A 23,981-nucleotide genomic window follows, 5' to 3' on the forward strand; every position below is an offset into this window, starting at 1 on the left:
GGAATGCACACGCTAACAAAGATACATACCTATCTCCACGCAGTGTTTTTGTGATGAATGTGTGTAGTTTGCACGGGGCTGTGAAAAATCCTATTCCACCTCTAAGACCAGCCAATGAAGTCTCCTTCAGTTGGCCCTGTTAATCACCTGGCATTCTAAAGTGGTGTAGTACTGTTTATCAGGATCAGGAATTTACTCATTAATTAAAAAAACTAAACATCTAATATGCATCCTAAGAGTTAATTCATTGACAATATTCAAAGGACTGTGAATAAAGAATAAGAACTACAAAATAATGAAAAATTGTGCGTAATTTTTTTCAGAGATTTGACTGGTTTGGCCAGTAGAAATTCATCTGTAAGTGAATCTATTGGTTCCTTATGTTTATGTTAGAATTTTTTGAGTAGAATCTTGAGTAGATTATAAAATAATTTGGAATTTAGTCACTGCAGTAGCATCTGTTAAGCTTCCACGTTCTTGAACTGAAAGCTGATTTGGACTGGAATGAAATAGTACATTCCGTTAAATAATATTTGACTTGGATTGCTGAATTTAACTATGATAATCTGCTATGTGGTCTACTGAATTAATGTAACACTTTGGATTCATGTATATCATATGACATATATGAAAAAAATTAATTGATTTATCCTCAAGGTGCAGTAGTATTCATCTCTATAGTTCAATATATTATGAAAACACTGCTTTTGGAGAATTCTGTTTTAAATATGTTTGTTTTTATTTTTAGAAAATTTAAGTTCATTAAAATATGTCTGTGAATGTCCATACCAAATGAACAAGTGAGTTATTTGAGATTATAATCACTGAAAATACTCCTAACCAAGAAATGGATATGCTTGAAAATGTAAAATGTTCTACTGATATGAGAACCAGAAAAGAACTTTAAGGCATATTTTGAGAGCCTGTACCTATCCACATTAATCAATGTTATCCTTAATGAATAATTATTTCCAGTTAGGAATAACAGACAATTTAAACTGTTACATAGTATTTAATGTGTATAATAAATCTGTCATTATTAAAGTAAGAAAGTGGTATATGGATGGTGAATAGAAAACAGGTTTCCTCTTTCCAACAAAGATCAAAAAATTATTTAAAGTATATTGGTTTAAAGAAACACAGGTCTCAGACTGACCTGGATCTTTCCTCACATTCTCAACCCACTTTTTACTCTGCTCATCACCCTGTAAGGATGTCTCACTTCTAGGGTCCTTAATTGTTAACTTTAATAACTCTCTAACTTTTAAACACATAGTCAACTTTCTTCTGAATACTGCAAAAATCTTCATCTATATTTATCATAGCTTAGCTCCATCTCTGATCAATGATAAGTGAAAAGATATTTGATGTGAAGTGATTGAATATAATGTCCATGGACTTTTGCTTCTATGTGGAAGTTTTATGATATGACACAGAAGCTGTCACATGTTTTTGCACCAGAGTGAAACCACTGCTGGGATGAGTAAAGTGTGCTGAAAGCTGTAGCATAAGATGGCCATTCCAAGGTTTAACAAAAAACTAACTACCCATGATTAGCAATAAAGACATTGGAGCTCGAAACAAAAGTCTCTTCTAGGTTTATATGAAACACACAGAACATCCAAACAGAACACAAATGATGCTCTTGGACACCTGTCCAGGTTTAACAGCATTCTTTACTAAGATGGAGTTGAAAATTTATTCAGAATCCACTGTGTATTTTCTTAGATCATTGCATGTTAAAAAGGACAATCTAAATATAATTCTCATTGCAGAAATGTTCACTTCCTGTAAATGCATGTTGTTTTAATCTTCATAAAGCTCATGTTAGAGTCCTTGTAGGTATATTTTAAAAAATATATCTGAAGTCTGTGGATCCTATTTGATTGTTAATGTTAAGATTACACAGAAAATTCTGTTGGGATAAAGCTTATTAATATCTCAGTAGGCTTCTCATTACAACTATGCATTCTTTGGAAATATAAGAAGATCCCATATGCAACTTAGATTTTTATGCTATAGTCATTATTAGAGTGCCCAGGCTATGTTTCTCAAAATGGGATACATACATATACCCCTGTTCTGTTTCAAATTCAAAGTGAATTTAACTCACAATAAATTACTGATTTCTGCAGTAGTACATGGAGGCGTGTCAGGGGGATATGATAGAATAAAATTGACATCATTGTGAAGCATCATTTTTAACCGAAAATTTGGGGAACAAACATTTCAAAATTAAAACTATTAAAGGTTAATTGTAGACTATATTTTGAATTCCACATGAATTTTCAGATAAAGCAAGAGAAAAAATTGTGCTGATGGCCACCTGCTTTGAATGACTCCTCTAGACCTCCCAGGGCTTAGCGTCAGTCTTTCCTTTAGAGATCCTTTGGCAGAAAGTTTTGGGAGCACTACATGGCAGTCTTTTAATGTACATAAGTTCCTTATTTTCCATACTTCAAAAGGGGAGATGAAGAAAAGGACTGGGCTTAAACAAAACACCCACCTTATTGGCAAAACAGTTTTCAATCTCGAGTTTCTCAGTATCTGCAATAACTTCTCCATTAGGTAAAATAGTATAAATAAGCAACTGGGCTGTAGGAGCAATGTCTGATTCCACTTGAAAGGAGAAGGAAAATACCCCTTTCACTGGAGAGTAAAGAAAGTTCAAGATAATAGATTAGGAAGAGGGAAGAGTTTCAATTTTATAAAGAAGAGGTTCTCAAATTATTTAACTTATTTACATTTGGAGCGAACTGAAGTAAGACTTGCATTTATACCATTCTGCGTGCAGTAGTATTCAATAAATATATGCTGAACTAATGACATTTTCCCCTAAAGATGTAGGTTAAATTGTTCATTTCCTCTGCGGAAGTAGAAAAGAACATTTAGTGAATGTCTCTATTTTTAAATTAAAAAAAAAAAGACATTAAGAAGAGAGAAGAACTTTTAGACACCTTTAATGATCTCTATCTATGATCCAATCAGCACAGTTCTTGTCATATGCATGAGGCCAAGTCAAAGAATGCAACATAGTCTCTACCTTCAGGCCATTTAAAACAGAGCGGAGATACAGGTACAAATAATCACGTACAAAACAGTACGCCTCTGATTTTTATAAAAGAATTCAATGCATTTATCTTAGTGGTTACTTTCTGTGTGAATTACATAGTGTTTAATTCATGTATCTGCTTAATCTCATAAATGTTCTGTTTTATATTTGTAGCATAAATTTCTTTAAAAACTGTAGCCTTCCTATATCTATAGAAGATCTGAGGGCAGCTTGTGGTGAAAATACACAAAAACAGCAGGGTCGAAATAAATTTGAAACAATGATACTGAAACCATATGAAACTGGATTTCTGAAGCAGGGTTAAACATAGGCAGGAATAAATTTTATTAAGAAGCTATAACAGGGCTTCCCTGGTGGCGCAGTGGTTAAGAATCCGCCTGCCAATTCAGGGGACACGGGTTCGAGCCCTGATCTGGGAAGATCCCACATGCCGCAGAGCAACTAAGCCTGTGCCCCACAACTACCGAGCCTGTGCTCTAGAGCCCATGAGCCACAACTACTGAAGCCCGCGCGCCTCGAGCCCGTGCTCCACATCAAGAGAATCCACCGCGATGAGAAGCCCACGCACCGCAATGAAGAGTAGCCCCCGCTCAACGCAACTAGAGAAAGACCATGCGCAGCAACGAAGAACCAATGCAGCCAAAAATAAATAAATAAATAAATAAATAAATAAATAAAAATAAAGTTCCCTTTTTTAAAAAAAAGAAGCTATAACAGATGGTTAAACACTAGAGTGCTTAAATTTAACACTGAGTTTCCTAGAAATCAAAGACAAATGGAAAAGCAACCATTTACATAGTTATCATCAAATAAAATGAAGTGTATTTTTTCTTAGAGAGACACTTCCTTCTCCGCATTTCACCTCTCAAGATACTCAGTATACTATATAGGATTTAAACTCTATTACAGGAACTGATTTTGAAGAAATTGCCTTAGGAGGCAGCTTGATTTTTGATATGCTATTAGGAACAACCTTACCTGCTCTAGAAAAACCAATATAATGATCAATCCCATAAAAATCAATGATTAAATGGAGAATTAGAGGCACTGTCCATATTTGAGTGCCTGAATTCAATTTTTTTAAGCAATAAAAATACTTTTAGCAAGAGATATTTTACAATACATATTCTTTATTTTTTCTTGGAAGTATTGACTCGCCTTGGGTGAATGGGCTTTTCAATCTTTCTAAATATGCTTTGTTAATAAATATTGCTTTAGTAAAATGATAGCCTATAACTATTCAAATGAACAGAAAAAAAGGAAGCTACTTATGAGATTTAACCTGGGGACATGTAACAAATAAAGAGACTAAATATACTTATCTTTTCTTAATAGATTATTTCTTGAAAAGTTAGTTATTCTTTCTGGGATAACAGATATCAATGGATATTTATGATTCAAGAAAATCTAGAAGGAGAGTATGATCTAAAAGAGAGAGGCAGGAATATAAGAGAGATTTGAAGACGGTGTGTTGCTGGCATTGAAGATGGAAGAAGAGGCCATAAACCAAGGAATGCAGGAGGTCTTTGGAAGATGGAAAAGGTGAGGAAACAAGTAATCTCCTAGAGTTCCGGAAGGAATGTAGTTCTGCTCACAACTTGATGTTAGCCCGTAAGACTTCTGATCTACAGAACTATAAGATAATAAATTTGTGCGGTTTTTAGCCAGAGAGCTTCCTACAGAAGCAATAGGAAACTAATACAAAAACATACAGAGTAAAATTTTTCTTTGGTGATTTTCTGCATTTTTCAATTATTTTCTGCATTTACAAAATTTAATAATAAAATGAATATATTTTACTTTAGAAATAATATTTAGAATATAGAAATGTTATAAAAAGGATTAAAAAAAAGTTCTAAATGGACTAAAATGAACCTAGTATCCTTCTTTTATCAGCTTCCTCCTCTTCGGTTGATGGAAGAAAGCTGCTGACCATTTCCTCCAATGTAAGAAATAGCTTCATCTTGCTAAAACGTTTGGGATTTGACAATTTGAGAGAAAAAATAGGAAATCCTGAAAGTACTTACTCTCTCCTTGCTTAATGGACAACACATGGGTTCCTGACCGAGCGATGCTTCCTCTTGCTTTGATCTGAAGGCAGAAGGAAATACATGTATTATCATTTTAAAGGGTACTTATTAAACTTACTTAAACATATGTATAATACACAAATAAATAAAAACTCACTACTTCAACCCAGAAATTGTTTTTGTTCACTAAATTTCTCTTTCAATATTTTCCTATACATATAGTTTAAATAATAAACTTTACTTCAAACAACATACTTTAAATAAACATAAAATTTTACAGTGTTTCAGAATTTTACTTAATATTACTACTTACCTTGAATATTAATATTTTAAATTTACATATTCTTTCAACAAATATTTTAAGCATCTATTATGTGCAAAGCAATATATTATAGTGAAGGCAGGTATAAAATATATGTAAGTATTCTCTATTGTTGCCTCTATTTAAAAAAAAAACAAACAACTAAAAGTATTTACACTCTCTATGTGCCAGGTACTGAACTAAATAATTTAGTTTTAAGATTTTTATTTAGTTTTGACAATAACTCTATGAAGTAGGTATAAATACTATCTTCAGTATTCAGATGAGATGATTGACATTTCTCTTTACAAATGAGATTAAGTAAATTACCTGAGGTCGCATAACTAGGAAGCAATAAAGCTAAGATTCTAACTTACTGCCAATTTTTTCACTTTTTTATAGAATAAAAAAATACTATTTATAGTTAATGTTCCGATACAGAATTTCCTAAACATAAGTTTTTCTTCTTAAAAAGACTTACTTGGATAACTACCAGCTTTGAATATTTTAAATTTTTGTACATAAATAGGTATACTGACCTGAAAAGGATCATATCAATTTATAATATGCCTGTCAATGTACTTTTCCCTGCAGTTACACCAGTTCTTGAACTTTGTAAATTATTTAGAACCTTTATAAGAATAAAATACTACTGCTTTATTCTTTTAATTTTCACTTCTCCAATTAATGTTAAATTGACATTTTTCTAGAAGATTGTTTATACTTTTTATTTCCTATTGGCTAAGTTCTTGATATTTATCCTTTGCTTATTTATCTACTAAACAATCTTTTTGTCTAACAAGGCATTTGTCTTAAGCTCTTCCCTCTTCCATTCAATAATTTTCCATTGGAACTCAGAAAAAGAAAAACTTAAAAGTTTCAGTGGAGACCAGAACATAAATGAAAAATTAAAGCATTAATTTGTTAGGAAACAACTTCTCTTCACTCATAAAAACATTATATTGATATAAAGAGCATTACTTAGATAGGAACTCTGTCTTTTTAGGGTCTACATAATTAGTAAGAGCTACACTGGCTTTTATTCTTACCAAATAATAGAAGGTTAATTCTTTTTCATCATTCAGAATCTGTCCATTCAGGATGTAGTGTGCCCAAATCTCCTGGGTTTGCCCACAGGCCATGGTACCAGCCACAGTTTCAAGGTGAACATAACTCTTGCTCGGGGAAAAAATATGCCTTACAGTGTGCTGTGCTGGTGTGTGAAATTCTTCAAGCCACCAGTTATCAAAACAGAGGTTATTCTGCTTGTAAGTGACCTAATGGATAGAATAAAGGTCTTAAGTAGGTTATTTGTTATTAACATATATTATGTATATATTGGTCACTGTCATTTACTGAAGATTTTATAAGAATCATGCTTACTTGGTTTCATTATAGGCTGCCTTCCCAAATAAAGCATAATCTCGAAACAACTTTCCCTTAAGTTTATTTAAGTTTATGCCATACTGATTTAGTAGGTATTATTCACTCATAGTCAAGATTAATTACTTTTTCTTCATACCCTTACGGTTGTAAGTTGCATAAGGACATTTGAATATTTAACACAAAACAAAAATAGTGGTATACCAAGGAAACAAGGCAAAATCTAATTTGTAATAAAATTGTAAAAATGTTGAATTTTCAAGAGACTATCAAGATGTTCTAATATTTAAAAGTCTCCTGAAACTAGATCATGTTGTAAACAGAGTCTATCTAAAGTAAAAGTTTCTGACAGAGAATTTTTCATTTCTTATTATGTAGTTCTCCATATTGCTTAATTTCTACTTTAGTCTTTATCACCTTTTCTTTTCTCCCTGGAATTCACCTGCTTCCCATGTACCCTTAAATTCTGTGGCCCCAGTGGTCTGTGTCTTTTTAGTCCCAGATGCCCCTTTCCACTTACCAAAACTGAAATGAAAGAAGACGTGAAGTTACTGGTATCAATGGAAATGTTCACCAAACCATGCTCATTCGTAGTAAAGCCGGCACGGTATGCAGGTACGTCCACGTTGACAACTACAGTTTTATTGGGGATTGGCTGATCCTTCTCATCAACTAGAAGAACCTAGAAATAGGAAAGTGATGGCTGGTTTCGGGTGTTATATAGCAATAACATTTTCTACTCTGTCGTATTCGCCTCTTGACGCCTTGGCCATTGTCACTTAACGAAGATCTTAGAATATGAAAATAAGATTTGTTTTCTGGGCTCTAAAATATTTTTCTTTTTGACATTTATATTTAGATAACTTATGAGCATTCAACTGAGAATAGCCAATAGTGGACTCATGATGTTACCTTCCCAAATTTTCTTCATCTCTGGTGTTCTCTATCTCAGTATATAGGGCTTCTATCCATCCGGTAATTTATGCAGGAATATGTAGGGCCTTATTTTTTTGGTCATGTTCTCTCTTTCACTGTCTATATATAACAGTGCCTATATCTAACCCATTGCCAAGTGCTAACCCTTCCCCTGCTAAACATCTTTTATTCCTATTTACTTCTCTCCAAATCTACTGCTTCCATTCCAGTTAAAACCACAATATTTTTTCCCATCCGGTTTCCTATATCTTTCTATTTAAGTTTATGCAGTACACCACCCTCTGCTGCTCTGTCCTTGCTTCAAACCATTCTCTATACAGTTTAAACTACACTGCTCATGTCATTCTCCCTAAAACTTTCAGTAACTTCTCAATCCAAAATTCTGAACATAACCTAAAACACACTTGGTTCTTTGATCCTGAAAAAGCTGTTGTACACCTACAGCCTTGGCTGTTCTCTCATCTTTCTTAAATTTCTGGCCAAGTCATATTCATCCTCCAAGTCTTCAGTTTTCTCATGCTTTTCTCTTGACCTGAAATGGTCTTGCCCCATTATTAATTTCTTGCCAATTTGATACAAAATACTGGAATACCTTAAGACAATATCAAATTCGTATACGTCAATAAAATGAGGAAATTGCCTGTAAACTGTCAATTCAAAGATTAGTTATTACAAAATAAAATGTAAAATGCCTAGAAATCTTACATTTCCTTGATAGTTTACTAAATTGGATATCAGTCTTATAATTTAGCAATATTATTATGAATATTGAGCCTTGAAACTAAAAAAAAGTTAAAAAACTAACAATAATAAAAAAACTAGATGAAAATATCTTATTCTTTCTATAGAAAATTATATTATAAAATCATTGTTTATAAAGAGGCAATCAAAGAGTATGCAGCCAAACTATACAGGAAAAGTGTATTATAAAGGTGTGTTAGGAAGTTAATTAGTAAGAATATGCTTTTTTTTGGGGGATTCTGTGACAGTATTTGCCTTTCAAATTTGTAATTTGTTATTCTTTTCTTACTCTAAATAAATATTCATTTTTATAATAAATTTTGATTTTGTGATATAAAAATTTGTTTTCTTAAAAGCCACATCCCCCCAATCATGATTATATTGAAAAGATTACTTTACCTGCCCAAAGAAAGGGAGCCCACGTCTATAATGGGAATCCACTTTTGTAAATTTCAGTTTGCTTAAGGTGTTTGTGATTTCACATGATCCATGTCCAGTTAATTCCAACCCTGAAAAATAATTCAGTGAAGTTGAACTCTTCCATATATTCAGCTCACCTCCTACTTCCATCCCAGTTTCACTCCATTGTAACAAAATACCATCCATATACTCTTTTCTTAGTCTTTCCAGAATTTCTCATGCTTAGAAAATCATTGGTATCCATACTTCCTCAATTCTGTTTTCACAAATATTCTGCTTGTTCCACACATGTTCTTGAGAAGTTTTTCACCTCATCTCCTCTGGGATCTTGCTCTATCTTTGTGTCTATTTCACATCCATGCCTTCCCCCAACAACTTTCTGCATACAACTTGATTCTTCACATTGGCCTAAAAATATTCTTAAATTTCTATCACAAACTACTTCCCCAGCAAAAACATTCTTTTTACCACATGGTGAAAAGTATAGCCAATACCCAGTGCTCTTCCATTCAGTGAAGTGTGATCTGTATTTTAACTCCATCATCTAAAGCACCGCTCTATCAAGTCTAAAAGATCCTTATTTTCCTCCAATATGGTATTCTCATCTCAGACCTCATCAAAATGAACTCTCAGAAGTACTTCATACATAAGTACCACTGAAACCCTACCAGTGGCATCTAAGAAATTGTCCTTATTTCCCCTAACCCTGTGACTTCTAGTTTTATTTTGCTGACTTATCTGATACTATTTCCTAACTGCAGTTGTTTCTGTTCTTGGGCCCCTCATTGTCTGCCTCTAGCCTCAATTTAGCAATGCTAAGTGAGCTCACTTTCAGAACACTTGCATTTACTCTTAGGAGGATCTGGACACAATGAGAATGGTTTCAGATTTACATTTCTGGTTCTGATTTTGTTCTGGCTTTCTTTTGAAATTGTCAAAATGAATTTCATTTTGACATGAATGGAATGAATCAATTTCCATCTTGATGTTCCAAACTGTGATTAATTATCTTTGACACATTCTCATCACCATAGCTCTTTCTCACCTTTTCCTTATCTTGGTTAATGACATTTCCATTTCCCCGGCCCCCAAGTTGTAATCTTTGGGGTCACCTTTGAATAGTATTCTGATGTATCACATTGTAACACATTTTTCATCTAGCCTGTCCTTCTCATGCCTCCTGGAATTAACTTTAAAAAAAAAATCAATTTATTTAGGTCATTCGCCTTAAATATATCTGAAGATATCCAATGCTTTTCATAATAAAGTCTAATCTCTTTAGTACATGATTTACTTTTCTAAACCAGCCTACTTTTTTAAGATTCTTCTGGGACTGAACACATTTGTTTTATGCCTATTGCGCTTTCCTGTTCCATTGCTATCTTTCAAAATACTCTCCATTCTATTCAAATCTGCTCAAATGTTACTTTTCAAAGCCTTCTTCAGCTCTATATTAGAATTAACTCTCTCTCTTCATGCTCATTTGGCCCTTATTTTTTACATTTCCTGGGGAAATTTTATTACGGTTATATATAATACGTGCATACGTATATACATAGCCATATATATAATTTCTTTGTAGATTCCTAATTCCTTGAAGGCAGAGACCATGCCGTTGTTACAGTCCCCAGAAACTATAAAGCATTTTACATGGAATGGAAGTTTGATAAATGTTTAATAAATTAATAAATATTTAAAAATAATACAAACCTGTTCCCTCCTCTCTGACCTTGGCTTCCACTTGTAATTTCATGTCATATCCTTTTTGTCTCAGATGAAATATTTTACTTTTTACTAGTTGTGTGAAACAGCCTTCCTCGTCTGCCTGAAGAGAAAGGAAGAGAATTCCTGGGTCCTCTGATTTGTGATAAAAAAAAAGTCAGTTACCAACCTATGAACATTTTGTGTTGGCCACAGAAGGAAATTTTACAAATGTTCTGACCATCTTTTGGGTGCTTATCTTTTCCCAAGCCCCCAAATGATACAAAATTTCTTCATTAATCATTGAGTTAATCATTGCCAACCTTTGCCTTCTCCCCTCTCTTCCAAAAGCCTATCCCATTGCTGTCATATTAAACTTCCTAGAGTTTCCCCAATGTACCATGGTATTTTGTCATTTTATCTCTTTGTGTGTGTGTGTATATTGTTCCTCAAATAACATTCTTTCTTCCATTCTCATCTTGGCCAACAGTTACTGCTCTTCTAAACTCAGCTCAGACATAACATGTTCTAAGGAGCCTCTGTAATGACCTCCACCTAAATATCGACTAGGGACTGTATTTTCTTAACTGTGTTTTCTTGATATCTAGGACATTAAAAAAAACACATATATTCCTTGACTAGATGAATCATTATAGCAATTAGATCTCTAAATTAAACATCGGGTTTCATATTATAATCAAGATTTGTTTTCATTTTTGTACTTATTTACATGAAAATATTTATTGCATAATTAATCTTATTTAATGTACTTATATGCAGATCTCATGACTCATTTGGAAACAGAAATTAATCCTAGTCTCCCTGATATAGTAAGGATTTTGGCAGCTAGATTTCTCTCATGTTTATCTTGCTTATCGATGTTTATCTTGAACTTCATCATCATATTCACCACCCTAGCCTTTCATTTATTTGGTCTCTACAACTTTGATAACTTGCTTTTCCACACCCTTATAGTGTCCGCTCACATTGCCGCACCCTGGACTTTTATATACTCTTCCCCTGAAATCAGTATTCAAACATTTCATTTTTTAATACGTGTCCTACTGCTGTTTCCCTTAGTTATTCTTGCTCCACTTTTTCTCTGATGTAATCGAGGCCTCCAGTTCATCATCCCTCTCAGTCCCCCTCTCCTCAACCTGATGCTGCTTTCAGTCTCCTCTACGCAGGGTAGATTCCATAGGGTGTCATTTGATTCTCCCACTAGCCCAATTCTTAACATCTGTCACATTCTTCTTCTATTATCCGTTTGATAAAAGCCAACTTTGGAGACTTCCACATCCTTTTATGCCCATATACCTGGCATGTCAATTGCGGTCAGAAGGAAATGACAAAACTGGCCAAATAAATACCATTATAAATCCATGAGCCCAGCCCTCAAGTTGGTTCCGATCATTGCCAGGCAATCTTAAAATGTTTCCCTTACTCCACACTTCTCCTAGGTGACTATTTCAAACACTACTCTCATATTGTATTGTATTGTATTGTATTCTCTATTCTATTATCAGCCACAAGAAAACAAGATCTGGTGTTAGTGTCCTGGGGAGAGTGATTTCCATATACCTGCTGACTAAATTCTTCACAGATACTTTGTGAATGTTTTCCATGGCAGGTAGAACTGTATCGTGAATATCTTCTGCACACATTAATTGTCACCAGACCACGGACAGGCTTTCCATATGTGTATCTATAACAGTAAAGAGTCATACAAAAAATACTTAACATAAATAACTCAGATGTTCTTCACAGGATTTGATCCATTCATATACCCATCTTACTCATTGACAGCAATTGTATTTCCTTCCAAAGCGTTTGTACTTTAGAAGCACTTATTCTGAAACTGTGTCTTAATTATCTACAACTCTAAGAGAAAATACTTACTGAATACTGAAATACTTTTTGAAACACCTCCAAATGGAAAAGTAACAATGCAGTTTTTCTCAGATCTTTCTTCCCTCTCAGCTGAAGTCTTACTATAAAACTGCCTTATTTCCTTCTTTCTCTGCTGTCAGATTACCTAGGTTATGTTTCTAGCTTTGCCAATACCTCCTAAGTTGTTTTAGGAAAAAAATTAGGGAAGCATACACAGTGTATTTCTAAGCCCTCCCTAACTCATGTATATTTTAAGAGGATAAATGAGGAATTAAATGGGAAAGCACTAGCTATAGAACAAAAACATTATAAGTGAACAGTATCATGATGACAGTCGGATTCTGCCAAATCTGATGGAGAGATGTGACGTGGTATGGTCTGAATATTTATGTCCCCCCAAAATTCACTTGTTGAAACTCTAAACCCCAAAAGATGATAGTATTAGGAGGTGAGGCCTTTGGGAGGAGGGTGAAGTTCACATGAATGCGTTAGTGCCTTTATAAAAGAGGCTCTAGAGAGCTCTCTTGTCCCTTCCTCCACACACAAGGACACAAGGAGAAGACACCAGTTATGAACCAGAAAGAGGACCTTCACCAGAACTTGACCATGTTGGCATCTTGATCTTGGATTTACCTGCCTCTAGAACTGTAAGCAATAAATTTCTGTTGTTAATAAGCTCCCCAGTCTGTGGTATTTTGTTATGGCAGCCTGAACGGACTAAGACATGATGTGAAGCTGAACTTAGTCTATTGCTTCTTAAAGTATGCTTCATGGACCACCCACATTGAGATTCCCTGAGATATGCAGTGATATTCAGAGTCCCAAATCCTTCCTCAGGTTTATGATTGGAATCTCTAGAGGTGGAGCTGAGGAATCTACATTTTAACTAAGAACGTCCATAGATTCTGATGCAGACTTAGGTTAGAGACTTATTGCCCAAACTGTGAAGCCCCAAGCTTCCTCTTTTTATAGTCTCCCACACCCCAAAAAAGTGCTGATAAAGTAATAAATTATTTACTAAATTTAATCACTTTGTTGAATCTTATCTTTATATCTGAATCAAAAGCCTTTCCCTCTGATGGAAAAATTTATAGCATCAGAGCTGGTGAGAAGAATGAAAACATGTTTTTCATGTTGTTTTTAGAAGCAAGAAGTAAAATCAACCTCCTTGGTGCATGTAGGGGGGAACTCTACTGCACTAAAAGCAAGCAGGGAAGAAATAAATGACATGTATTTTAAATTCTACCTTATATATCCAGCCTTTAAGATAGAGGGTCTACTTAGCTTCTTTCTAGCTTTCCATAGTTTAAGAAATTGGGAACTATAAAAAAATGGAAATAATAAGACATGGAATAACATGGAATCTATGAGCATGGGCTCCAGAGTTGGATGGCCCAGGTTCAATTTAGCCCAGTGTCTGGGATATAGAAATATAGAAATGCTTCATGAAGCTAGATTTTTTTTTTTTTTTTTTTTTTTTTTTTACTTTCAGAGGCAATATAGAATAGTGGTGAAGGGTTCAGGGTCTGGAGTGAACTGCTGGATTTAAATTCCAGTCTTCTGGAATTTACTGTCTGTAGGAACTTGAACAAGTTATTTTATCCTTTATGTGTTGCAGTTTCCTCATTTGTAAAATGAGGATAATTATCCCCATCTCATAGGATTAGTGTAAGAAAAAAAATGTAAATAAGTGCAAGGCACTTAAAACATTGCCTGGCACATTTTCAGTGCTCAGTTAATAATTTTTATTATTAGCAGTAAAAGTGTTGTATGCCACCACCACTGCTCCCTAGTCTGAGTTCAGACAAGTTGGGGAGACAGTCATTCCTTCGCTAATTAAAACACTTCAAAGTCCAGTGATCATCATGGGCAATACAAATAAAGTAGGGAAAAAGAAATGAGATGAAAAAATGTAACTCACAGGCTGCAGACGGATACCACAAATTCATCATCTAGAAAACCAATAGTCTTGGGCATTTTCACTTGGACTTCAAATTTGGGCAAAACTGTTATCAATAAAAGAGAAAAAAAACGGTGAGAGTGGGCAGGAGGTCCTGTAAGTATTAGTAATGATTCTACTACAGAACCTTGTAACAAAGGGCCACATAAAGTGATTTCAATTACAGTAAGGGGCAGCAGGGCCACTACTGGCAAAGGAGATGCCGTCATAATCATGGGCAGTTGGTACCATGTTAACTTGGTTAAAAGCTGGTATTATGGTTCCTAGAATCTCCTTCTCTGAATCTGTCCAAGATTTCAAAGGTGGGAGGAAAGTAGCATCATTAGTCTCTGAAGATCACCATGGTTAGACGTGGTTACAGGTACACAGGGCCCAGCAGTTTCCAGTTTGTCCTTATTTTTTCCCTCTCTGTGTCCAGCTCTCCTTCCCAACTTCTAAACCCTGCTGACTCACAGAGACCCTAGGCCCACCATCAGCACCTGGTTATAGAAATACTGGAGTGGTAGGTAAGGAGAGGTAACAGTCTTCCATTGATTCTGTCAGTTTCCCTTCGTGTTCCACTCTGGCATCTGAAGGTGCCCTTGTGTGTTCTGATCTGTCCATCCCCACCAATGCTTCAGGAGGACTGGTTAGTAATTTCCTCTGATCTGCCATCTCCTCCTGTTGGACTCTGACTTTCCCAGCCTCTCTCATAGTTGTGTATAAGGTTTGTTATTTCTATAATGAATCCCTGTTCTATAATTCTCATGGCAGTTCTGGTGAGTTTTGGGAATCCTGTTTTTGTGATAGGTCTCCTTATCCATGGCATGATATATTTAACTTACGTTAGAAAATCCGCATAACTGATAACTAATAAGATGGTTTCAATGTCTGATTACTATTATTAGAGTAGATTACATGTAGGTCACACACAGCCAGGATGTAATCCCAGGAAATACCTCCTGTTATAAGATATACATCAAGAGATGCATGTAGATAACATAATGTATTGGTTAACAATTGATGTTTGAATAGGGTCAGATGGAACTATTAAAATTTCTCTTGCTTCTTGTTGGCTCTGTGATTTTGGTAAATTACTAACTTTTCTAGTATTAATATGTTCATTTGTAAACTGGAGAAGGTTTAGGATCTGCCTCAGAGGGCTACTGTAAGGATTAAATGAGATAGTGCATGAAACGTGCTTAGCAAATATTTAAATAAATAAAAAGGCTTGCTGATTTTCAACTATTATATGCTAGATTTTTGCTTGTCACCTACATGTAAAAATGATCCAGTCTTACACTCTATAATGTCATAAATATCTTGGACACATGCAGAATTCTTACCATATTCATTCACCTCAAAAGAGTGCTCTATTTTTTCCCCTGACTCCTTCTGCAGTATGACCTTGTAGGGACCCAGCGTGGGCTCCACTGAGAGTGGGAAAGAGAGCTGGTTGAGTCCCCAGTGCAATTTGAGATTGTGCCATTGGAAAATCCGGTTCCTCTTGGGATTCTATAGGTAAAAACATCACAAGTTCATAGAAGCAACTGAATATATAATTTTGAGTAGAGGAACAGCTTTTCAGGGAGAGTGACATTGGGAGTTGGAAAATTAGCTGATTGGTAAATTGGCACCAGAGGTATTAGCAAAGGTTTCTAGGAATTCTAGACTGAGCAAAGGACATCTTTCCCAGCTATGAGATATGACAGGTGATAGTACCTCTTTTTGAGATTATGCATACCCATCTTGGTCAGAAATATTGGAAGAGCCACTAAATTGCATCATCTCAGGGAATTTTGTTCCTTCATTTATATCTTATCTACTCTCCCCAGGATTTAAGAGAGACAGGGAAAACGGTGTTTATTTAGTTTTGGTGAAGTGCCAGTGGGGAAGGTGGAGGTGGAGAGAGGCAATTTAACACAACTGGCAGTGAGTCCTCACCCCAACTGAGATACACAATATATTACCTACCTCAATATAAACCACTGGGAACTGAAAAGAAAGAAATAGTATGAGTGTGAGATAGAGTTTAGAAAGAGAACACCATGACATTAGCATTAATACAGTATCGGGACCAGAGGAAGTGAGCCTGTTCATTTCTTGTCCAAATGAGGAAATGTGGCCCCACTTCATTCACAACACTTTATGTTTAGTTTGGGACATACGTCTCTTAAGAAATCATGACTTCCCTTTAATGAAATAATGTACAATTGAGAAATCTGCATTTAGGTAAAAAGGTCCTAATAATAGTTTATTTTGCAGATGATGTTTATCTCTGAGAAATTCTCCATTTCTCTAGGAGAGAAATGAAATGCATTTATTTTCTTCAGTTCAATGAAAATAATTGAGTCTTTAAGGGGATAATTTTAACTGAGTATTTAATTTATTTTAAAAATGTAGTTGATGAGCTGATCTCCCTTATTCTCCAGCAGTGATACACTTCTGAGATCTTTCTGTGATAGATTTAAGAATCTCATATTGGTCTCGGTTCTCCAAAAGAATAGGTTTTACATTTTTGCCTGTTTCTGCCAATCTTACCCACTGTTGTGACACTCACCATTTCATTCAAAGGGTGAAAATTGACATCCACAGAGACAATGCGGAATCTCACTGAAACATAGAGATTTTTCTCATGAAACCCTCCAGTGGGAACTCAGGGTGGTAAGACAGATAACAACGTGCCAGGATTTCCATAAATTAATAGAGAACCACACCTTCAACCTTTCAAATTGCTTTTGCTCATTTGATTCTTTGTACCTGTTTGTCCTGGTTTGTAGATGGGTTTGTCTGTCTGGACAAAGACTAGGCTTTCTGCTTTTGTTATGTGCATCGGCTTCCTCTTTATGAAGTGCTGGGTTGACCCTTTCACCTGCACAGTAATGAACGCTGAGGAAGATGATGACTCCGGAATCTGTAAAACCAAAAAGAGCTGAAGAATCTGCCCAGATCCACTTCTGAATGTCTCAGCCGCTGTGATTTTCTCATTTCTCTGGTTAGTCCCATGAAAATTAGTAAGGGATAGGGTCAAAGGTGATGTCCCCTCTTTTTACAGATTATTATGATCGTGTAACATGACAGCAACGAATTGTTGATTTGACTGAAGGAAAAATGTCATTGCAATAAAATGAACTAATTCTTCAACAAGTTATGACAATGAAGGCAATAACAAGCTCACATTTTCACAGCAATATGGTAGTATTAAAATAATTATTAAATTTTATTTTTCAACGGTCAAAAACAGCATTACATATCATTGTTGGCAGTAAGCTGGTATGATTAACTATTTAATACTTTAAGTTAATTAAAGGTTACAAGGACAATACATTAACCATCAACCATCTGCGAGATCTTAGAGAAGTCACTTAACTTTATGAATCTATGTGTTTGTATCTGTAATGGCATGAACATTATTTTCCTTAGAAGTTTACTTTAAGAGCAAAGATAATAATGGTTATAGAAGTCCTTCCTATAACCATTATTATCTTTTGTATATTGCACTAGTTCTGTTTGTAAATATTATGTAAGTATATTCAGTAGAACTTTTATTTTTAGACTCTAATTTGAAATTTGCTCTGTACTCCTCATTTTTTTCTTCCTTTTGCTTTTTTATTGTTGGGGGTCAGAATGCAAGGCATCAACTAACATGCTCTCCCTGTAATGCTCTCCCTTTTCCCAAGGAGGGATACTGACCATGAAGGAGCTGCAGTAGAAGGAGTGCTTCGCTTCCAGGTCTGTGAGGAGATTCCTGCTCTGCATCTCATACTCCAGAGTTACTGTCAGCTCCACTGTCTCATTCAGGTGATTAAGCACAACACAGGCCTTCTCGGTAACCCCAGCATACAGCTGTGATGGGACCAGGACCAGGTATTGCCTGCGGAGAAGAGGGGTCTGGGTCAACCATGGAGGGGCTAAAAAGACATCATTACTGTGGTTGTTTTCTAGATGATCTTTGCTATCATCACCAATCAGAGAGCAGAGCCAGATTTCAACAGGAGTGGAGAGGAGTATTTTCTTCAAAGACCAATCCAGAAGGCCTTAGAAAGTCAGAAAACCCCTACCAAGTTAAACATCAGTATGCTTCTACTATACTGTGGAAATATTCACTCTCAATATTAGTAAACCTATTCATAAGTTATGGATAAGCACTCCATGAGTTGTTATATATTTTGTATAGAAATAATTTTCAAATTTAGAAATTTTCAATGAATCAAGTAAATGTGATCATACACATGCACACGCACGCACACATGCACACACACAAATATTATTCAGAAATCCTGCTGTTCATGACAACATGGATGGGCCTTGAGGGCATTACGCTAAGTGAAATGAACCAGATAGAGAAAGACAAATACTGCATGGTATCTCTTACAACATGCGGAGTCTTAAAAAAAAGTCAAACTCAGAAACATAGAGCAGAAAAATGGTTACCAGGGAATGGGGGATGGAGGAAAATAGGGATAGGTTGGTAAAAGGACACAAACTTTCATTTATAAGTTGAATAAGGTCTGTCTGAGGATGTACTATATAACATGGTGACTATAGTTGATAACACTGTATAATTGAAATTATATAATTGAAATTTGCTATGAGAGCAGAACTTAAGTGTTCTCACCCCCCCAAATAAATATTTGAGAGATAGATGTGTTAGATTAATTGTTAGATTGATAGATTAATTAAACTCAATGGGGAGAATACTTTCACAATATATATGTATTGTACACTTTAAATATCTTACAATTTTAATTCTCAGTTATATGTAAATAAATCCCCAAAAAACTTAAAATTTTTTTAGTAACAAACAATATTATTAATCCATTAATTATCATTGAAACCAGTAAGAAAACCTATCCACATGTGGTCTTGGGTTTCATATGGATGATAGCACAAAACTCTTTGTTCCAGGAAACATTAAGAGATAACGATAATACATGGAGAGGAGCTGAATCGCTTTTCACTACTGTTTCAGAAGCAACCTTAGCTCTTTTCTTTCTTCCACTCTCTAGAGATGGAAGAAAAACTAGGCTAATCATCAGACACATTACCATATACATCCAGAAGAAAATATTCTCCTGTTGCGGTTTGCCCATCGTTTACAATCACCTAAATGTGCTGCACTTTGTGATGCTCTGCTGGCCCATTACCCTCTCTCTTTCTGAAATGTCCTGGTCTAGCTGGAAAACTTCTACTGGCTTCATAAGACTCATCTCAAAAGCAACTTTCTTATGTAGACTTTGGTGATGCCCCTTCACTTGTATCAGTTCCCATGAAGAGTTAGGTTATCTCTGCGTATTCTCACAGAATCCTACAATGCCTGGTTCTGTTTTTGCATTTTATTTCATTTGCTGTGCACCATCTCTCTATCTCTCTCTTTTTTATACTATGAGGTACTAAGGGCAGGGGCCACATTTTGTTAATCTGTATATTCTCAAATCTAATGCCAGCCCTAAAGTTTTGCTGTAGGATTGAGTGAAATGACACACAAACCCTGGCTTGTCTGTAAGTCATGCATCCATCTTGGGAATACCTGCTTGGGGAAGACACAGACACTGAGTCACTTTACAATGGCCAAGACACTGCAGCCTTTTGCACCAGTCAAAAAAGAATTTATCTTTTTTCGGTAGGAATTCTATATTCTTATTTGATGAATGTCGTAGAATTCTATAATCTTATTTGGTAAATTATTCACAAATGTTACTGCCCTATATCTCTGAGTTTTCTAGAACTGGAGTATGCCTTTTACCACCTGTGCAATAACAATTTATCAACACTTCTGAGCTTTTTCAACAACAGATAATTTCAGAGGGAATCAGGAAATAAATAAAAAGACAGACATCAAGAAGCTGATAACACAATGGGAAGAGGAGCAATAGACTTTTCTGGAAATGTTGCTTACGGTTTGGAGGTAGCTGAAGCATCTCTGGGCAGGAGCAAGGAAAGCAGAATCAAGACTGGAATAGGCAGCTGACATCCCCTCATGGTGCAGAGAGGAATAGGAAAGAATGGGACTCTTGAGTCCTTGATTCCTTGAACTCTGTTCTTGTTCCAGAATCACTGGTTTTTATTTTACCTAATGGGCAGTAAAAGTAAATGGCTAACCATTTTTTTTTGGTAACATATTAACTACTTCCAGTATAAAAAAATCAATTGCAGATCACTTTCATCCACTTGCTCAAATTTTCTAAGTGCCTGAAAAATAGTATGCTGAGGCTACATTAGCTCTGATTATTAATCAACACTTTAAATATCTTTAAGAAAAAACAAAGTAAATGACATGATTTGATGAAATCAATCAACATTCTTGATCTTTTTCTTTTTTAACAAGAGCTATTTATGTAAATACATTTCCCAAATCTCTTCTTGGTAGACCAGGGAGCATCACATATTCTCCCAAGCTTCACCCAATACAGTTATTTAATGAAACAAAGAAATAAAATTTATCACAGATGTTAAACAAAATAAGTATGAAGATGATCTCTCCTTTGTTTAAAAGCTTAGCTTTTGCTTTTTACAACTGTCCTTATATATTTGTTTGTTTATAAAGAAAATGAACCCATGTAATGCATTTTTATAGTTTCTTAGTTCATTTAACATCTAGAATATAAAGCCAATAAATTAATTTTATCCTCTAAGGAAATAATCTTTGTTTGATGAACATTCTTATTTATTTTACCGTGAGAAATATAAACATTTTATCAATAGTGATCCTCATCCTATTTGCTTTTCTAAGGAGATGGGATGTTAGAATCTATTTTTATGGAATTCTGAAAATTAAAAAGATCCACACTATTACATTAGTATAACTAGTACTCCACAAAATTCAAGTGTGTGTGTTTTGAATAGAGAACTGGTTTAAACTATAAAATTCAATATGAGGAGAAACAAGCACTCCCTTGGATGAGGTATATTTAGTTCTTGACATACATTTTTGTATATGATCTGAAAGAGTGAGAAATGAAGATACCGTACATGACAGTCCTTAGTGAACTATAAAACTACAGATTTGTAAGATGTTAAAATTCACTATTTACAATAGCCAGGACATGGAAGCAACCTAAATGTCCATCAACAGAGGAACGGATAAAGAAGATGTGGTACATATATACAATGGAGTATTAGCCATAAAAAAGAAAAAAATCGTGCCATTTGCAGCAACATGGATAGACCTAGAGATTGTCATACTGAGTGAAGTAAGTCAGACAGAGAAAGACAAACATCATACGATATCACTTACATGTGGAATCTAAAAAAATGGTACAAACGAACTTACTTACAAAACAGAAATAGAGTCACAGCTGTAGAAAACAAACTTAAGGTTAAGGGGTGGGGGAGAGATAATTTGGGAGACTGGGACTGACATATACACACTACTATATATAAAATAGATAACTAATAAGAACCTACCATATAGCACAGGGAACTCTACTCAGTACTCCATAATGACCTATATGGGAAAAAAATCTAAAAGAGAGTGGATATATGTATATGTATAACTGCTTCACCTTGCTGTGCACATGAAACTAACACAACATTGTAAATCAACTATACTCCAATAAAAATTCATTAAAAAATAAATAAAATGCCAATCATGATAATATTTATTTATTATTTATTTTTTATGGCTGCGTTGGGTCTTAATTGCAGCACGCAGGATCTTCATTGAGGCATGTGGGCTCTTTGTTGTGGTGAGCGGGCTTCTCTCTAGTTGTGGTGTGCGGGTTTTCTCTTCTCTAGTTGTGGCACGCGGGCTTCAGGACGCGTGGGCTCTTTAGTTTGCAGCACACAGGCTCTAGTTGAGGCACAAGGGCTCAGTAGTTGTGGCATGCAGACTTAGTTGCCCCGTGGGATCTTAATTCCCTGACTAGGGATCGAACCCACGTCCCCTGCAATCTAAGGCAGATTCTTTACCACTGGACCACCAGGGAAGTCCCCCAGTCATGATGATAGACTATGAGTGATATAATGCCAGGTCAGAGTAAAATGTAATAATACATTGTGCGAGCCCTTGGTAGTTGGTAAATGCTTGCTGAATGAATATAAAACTCTTCTGCTTCAGTTTGGTTTCCTCTCTCGTTAGAAACTTTATGCTCTCTCCACTTCCATCCTGCACTCCTACACTGCCATAAATAAATATCTTCATTCTCTGCCAGCTTAATACTGAATAAATTAACTTACAATAAATAATAAATGACTTTTTAGAAGTCTCTATGTTATTTTTCACAGGCATAATTATACTTTTTGGATATATACCAAACCTATATTTTGGCCAAATGCCTAATGACTAAGTATAAAAATCCACATTTGTATGAAGCAAAATCACCATTGTAGTTTAAACTTCTGGAATAGAAGAATAAATCTGAAGTATTATCAAAACTTTATTGTTGTGATTTTTTAATTGAAAATATTAGTAGATACATTTAAAATATTTATTGTAGAGCATAAACAATATGTTCTCAGAATTCTCAGCTAAGGCTTACATATTCCTGTGGTCTTCAACTCTTTTTTCCTTGTATTCCCTAAAAGAATTTTATTAAGCATGTAACCCTTCACACATACTTGATTTCTAAAACTTCTCTTCACCAGTAAGATAACAAAAAGTGTATTATAAATACTGACACTTAAAAAATAAACTGTAACACCATTTTTAAAATGTATCCAGGGGCTTCCCTGGTGGCGCAGTGTTAGGAATCCGTCTGCCAATGCAGGGGACACGGGTTCGAGCCCTGGTCCGGGAAGATCCCACATGCCGCGGAGCAACTAGGCCCGTGAGCCACAACTACTGAGCCTGCGCGTCTGGAGCCTGTGCTCCGCAACGGGAGAGGCCGCAACGGAGAGAGGCCCGCGCACCGCGATGAAGAGTGGCCCCCGCTCGCCGCAACTGGAGAAAGCCCTCGCACAGGAACGAAGACCCAACTCAGCCAGAAATAAATAAATAAATAAAATGTATCCAATGAAATGTAAATACTGCAGTCATTTATTGCTTACCATCATCCATTTAAAACATACATGAACTCTTCTTTTACAAGTTGGAAATCTTACATCATTCTTGTTTTTCCTTGATCTTGGATTTCCATTCTAATTCCCCAGATAATTTTATCCTGGTATTTTATGCTTCAATATACTTTAAAGATCACCCTATCATACATTACTGAAACTAAAGATAATCAAAACTGTAAAAGAGGTTCTTGTACCTATACAGTTCTGAGTAGTAATAAACTTTTCTGGATCAAGTTATCATTACAAGTATTGTCAATATATTCTTTTTTTTTTAATAAATTTTATTTATTTATTTTTGACTGCGTTGGGTCTTCATTGCTGCGTGCGGGCTTTCTCTACCTGTGGCGAGTGGGGGCTGCTCTTTGTTGTGGCATGCGGGCTTCCCATTGTGGTGGCTTCTCTTGTTGTGGAGTCTGGGTTCTAGGCACGTGGGCTCAGTAGCTGTGGCTCGCCGGCTCTAGAGCGCAGGCTCAGTAGTTGTAGCGCACAGGTTAGTTGCTCCACGGCATGTGGGATCTTCCCAGACCAGGTCTTGAACCTGTTTCCCCTGCATTGGCAGGCGGATTC

General features: G+C 35.4%; 1 protein-coding gene across 2 annotated transcripts in view; it reads right to left on the reverse strand.

Annotated features, from left to right (window-relative positions):
- The window catches only part of LOC309608738 (pregnancy zone protein-like), a 44,322-nt gene extending 20,650 nt beyond the window's left edge, over positions 1-23,672 (reverse strand). Inside the window, exons 1-14 of one of the 2 annotated variants that reach the window (XM_082349157.1) lie at positions 20,314-23,672; positions 18,108-18,288; positions 17,175-17,328; positions 16,975-17,027; positions 16,389-16,409; positions 15,761-15,929; positions 14,397-14,481; positions 12,167-12,290; positions 10,595-10,709; positions 8,864-8,973; positions 7,308-7,469; positions 6,454-6,681; positions 5,101-5,164; positions 2,507-2,649 (exon numbers count right to left, since the gene is read on the reverse strand). In XM_082349157.1, the coding sequence (XP_082205283.1) occupies positions 2,507-2,649; positions 5,101-5,164; positions 6,454-6,681; positions 7,308-7,469; positions 8,864-8,973; positions 10,595-10,709; positions 12,167-12,290; positions 14,397-14,481; positions 15,761-15,929; positions 16,389-16,409; positions 16,975-17,027; positions 17,175-17,328; positions 18,108-18,288; positions 20,314-20,396 (1,692 nt within the window). In that variant the 5' untranslated portion in view covers positions 20,397-23,672. Of the gene's footprint in view, positions 1-2,506; positions 2,650-5,100; positions 5,165-6,453; positions 6,682-7,307; positions 7,470-8,863; positions 8,974-10,594; positions 10,710-12,166; positions 12,291-14,396; positions 14,482-15,760; positions 15,930-16,388; positions 16,410-16,974; positions 17,028-17,174; positions 17,329-18,107; positions 18,289-20,313 lie in introns of those variants that run through there. The other variant, XM_082349158.1, reaches the window with a different exon arrangement.
- Positions 23,673-23,981: the final 309 nt, after the last annotated feature.

The sequence above is a fragment of the Balaenoptera borealis genome (genome assembly GCF_965194805.1).
Source record: "Balaenoptera borealis genome assembly, chromosome: 13".
Classification (NCBI taxonomy): Eukaryota; Metazoa; Chordata; class Mammalia; order Artiodactyla; family Balaenopteridae; genus Balaenoptera; species Balaenoptera borealis.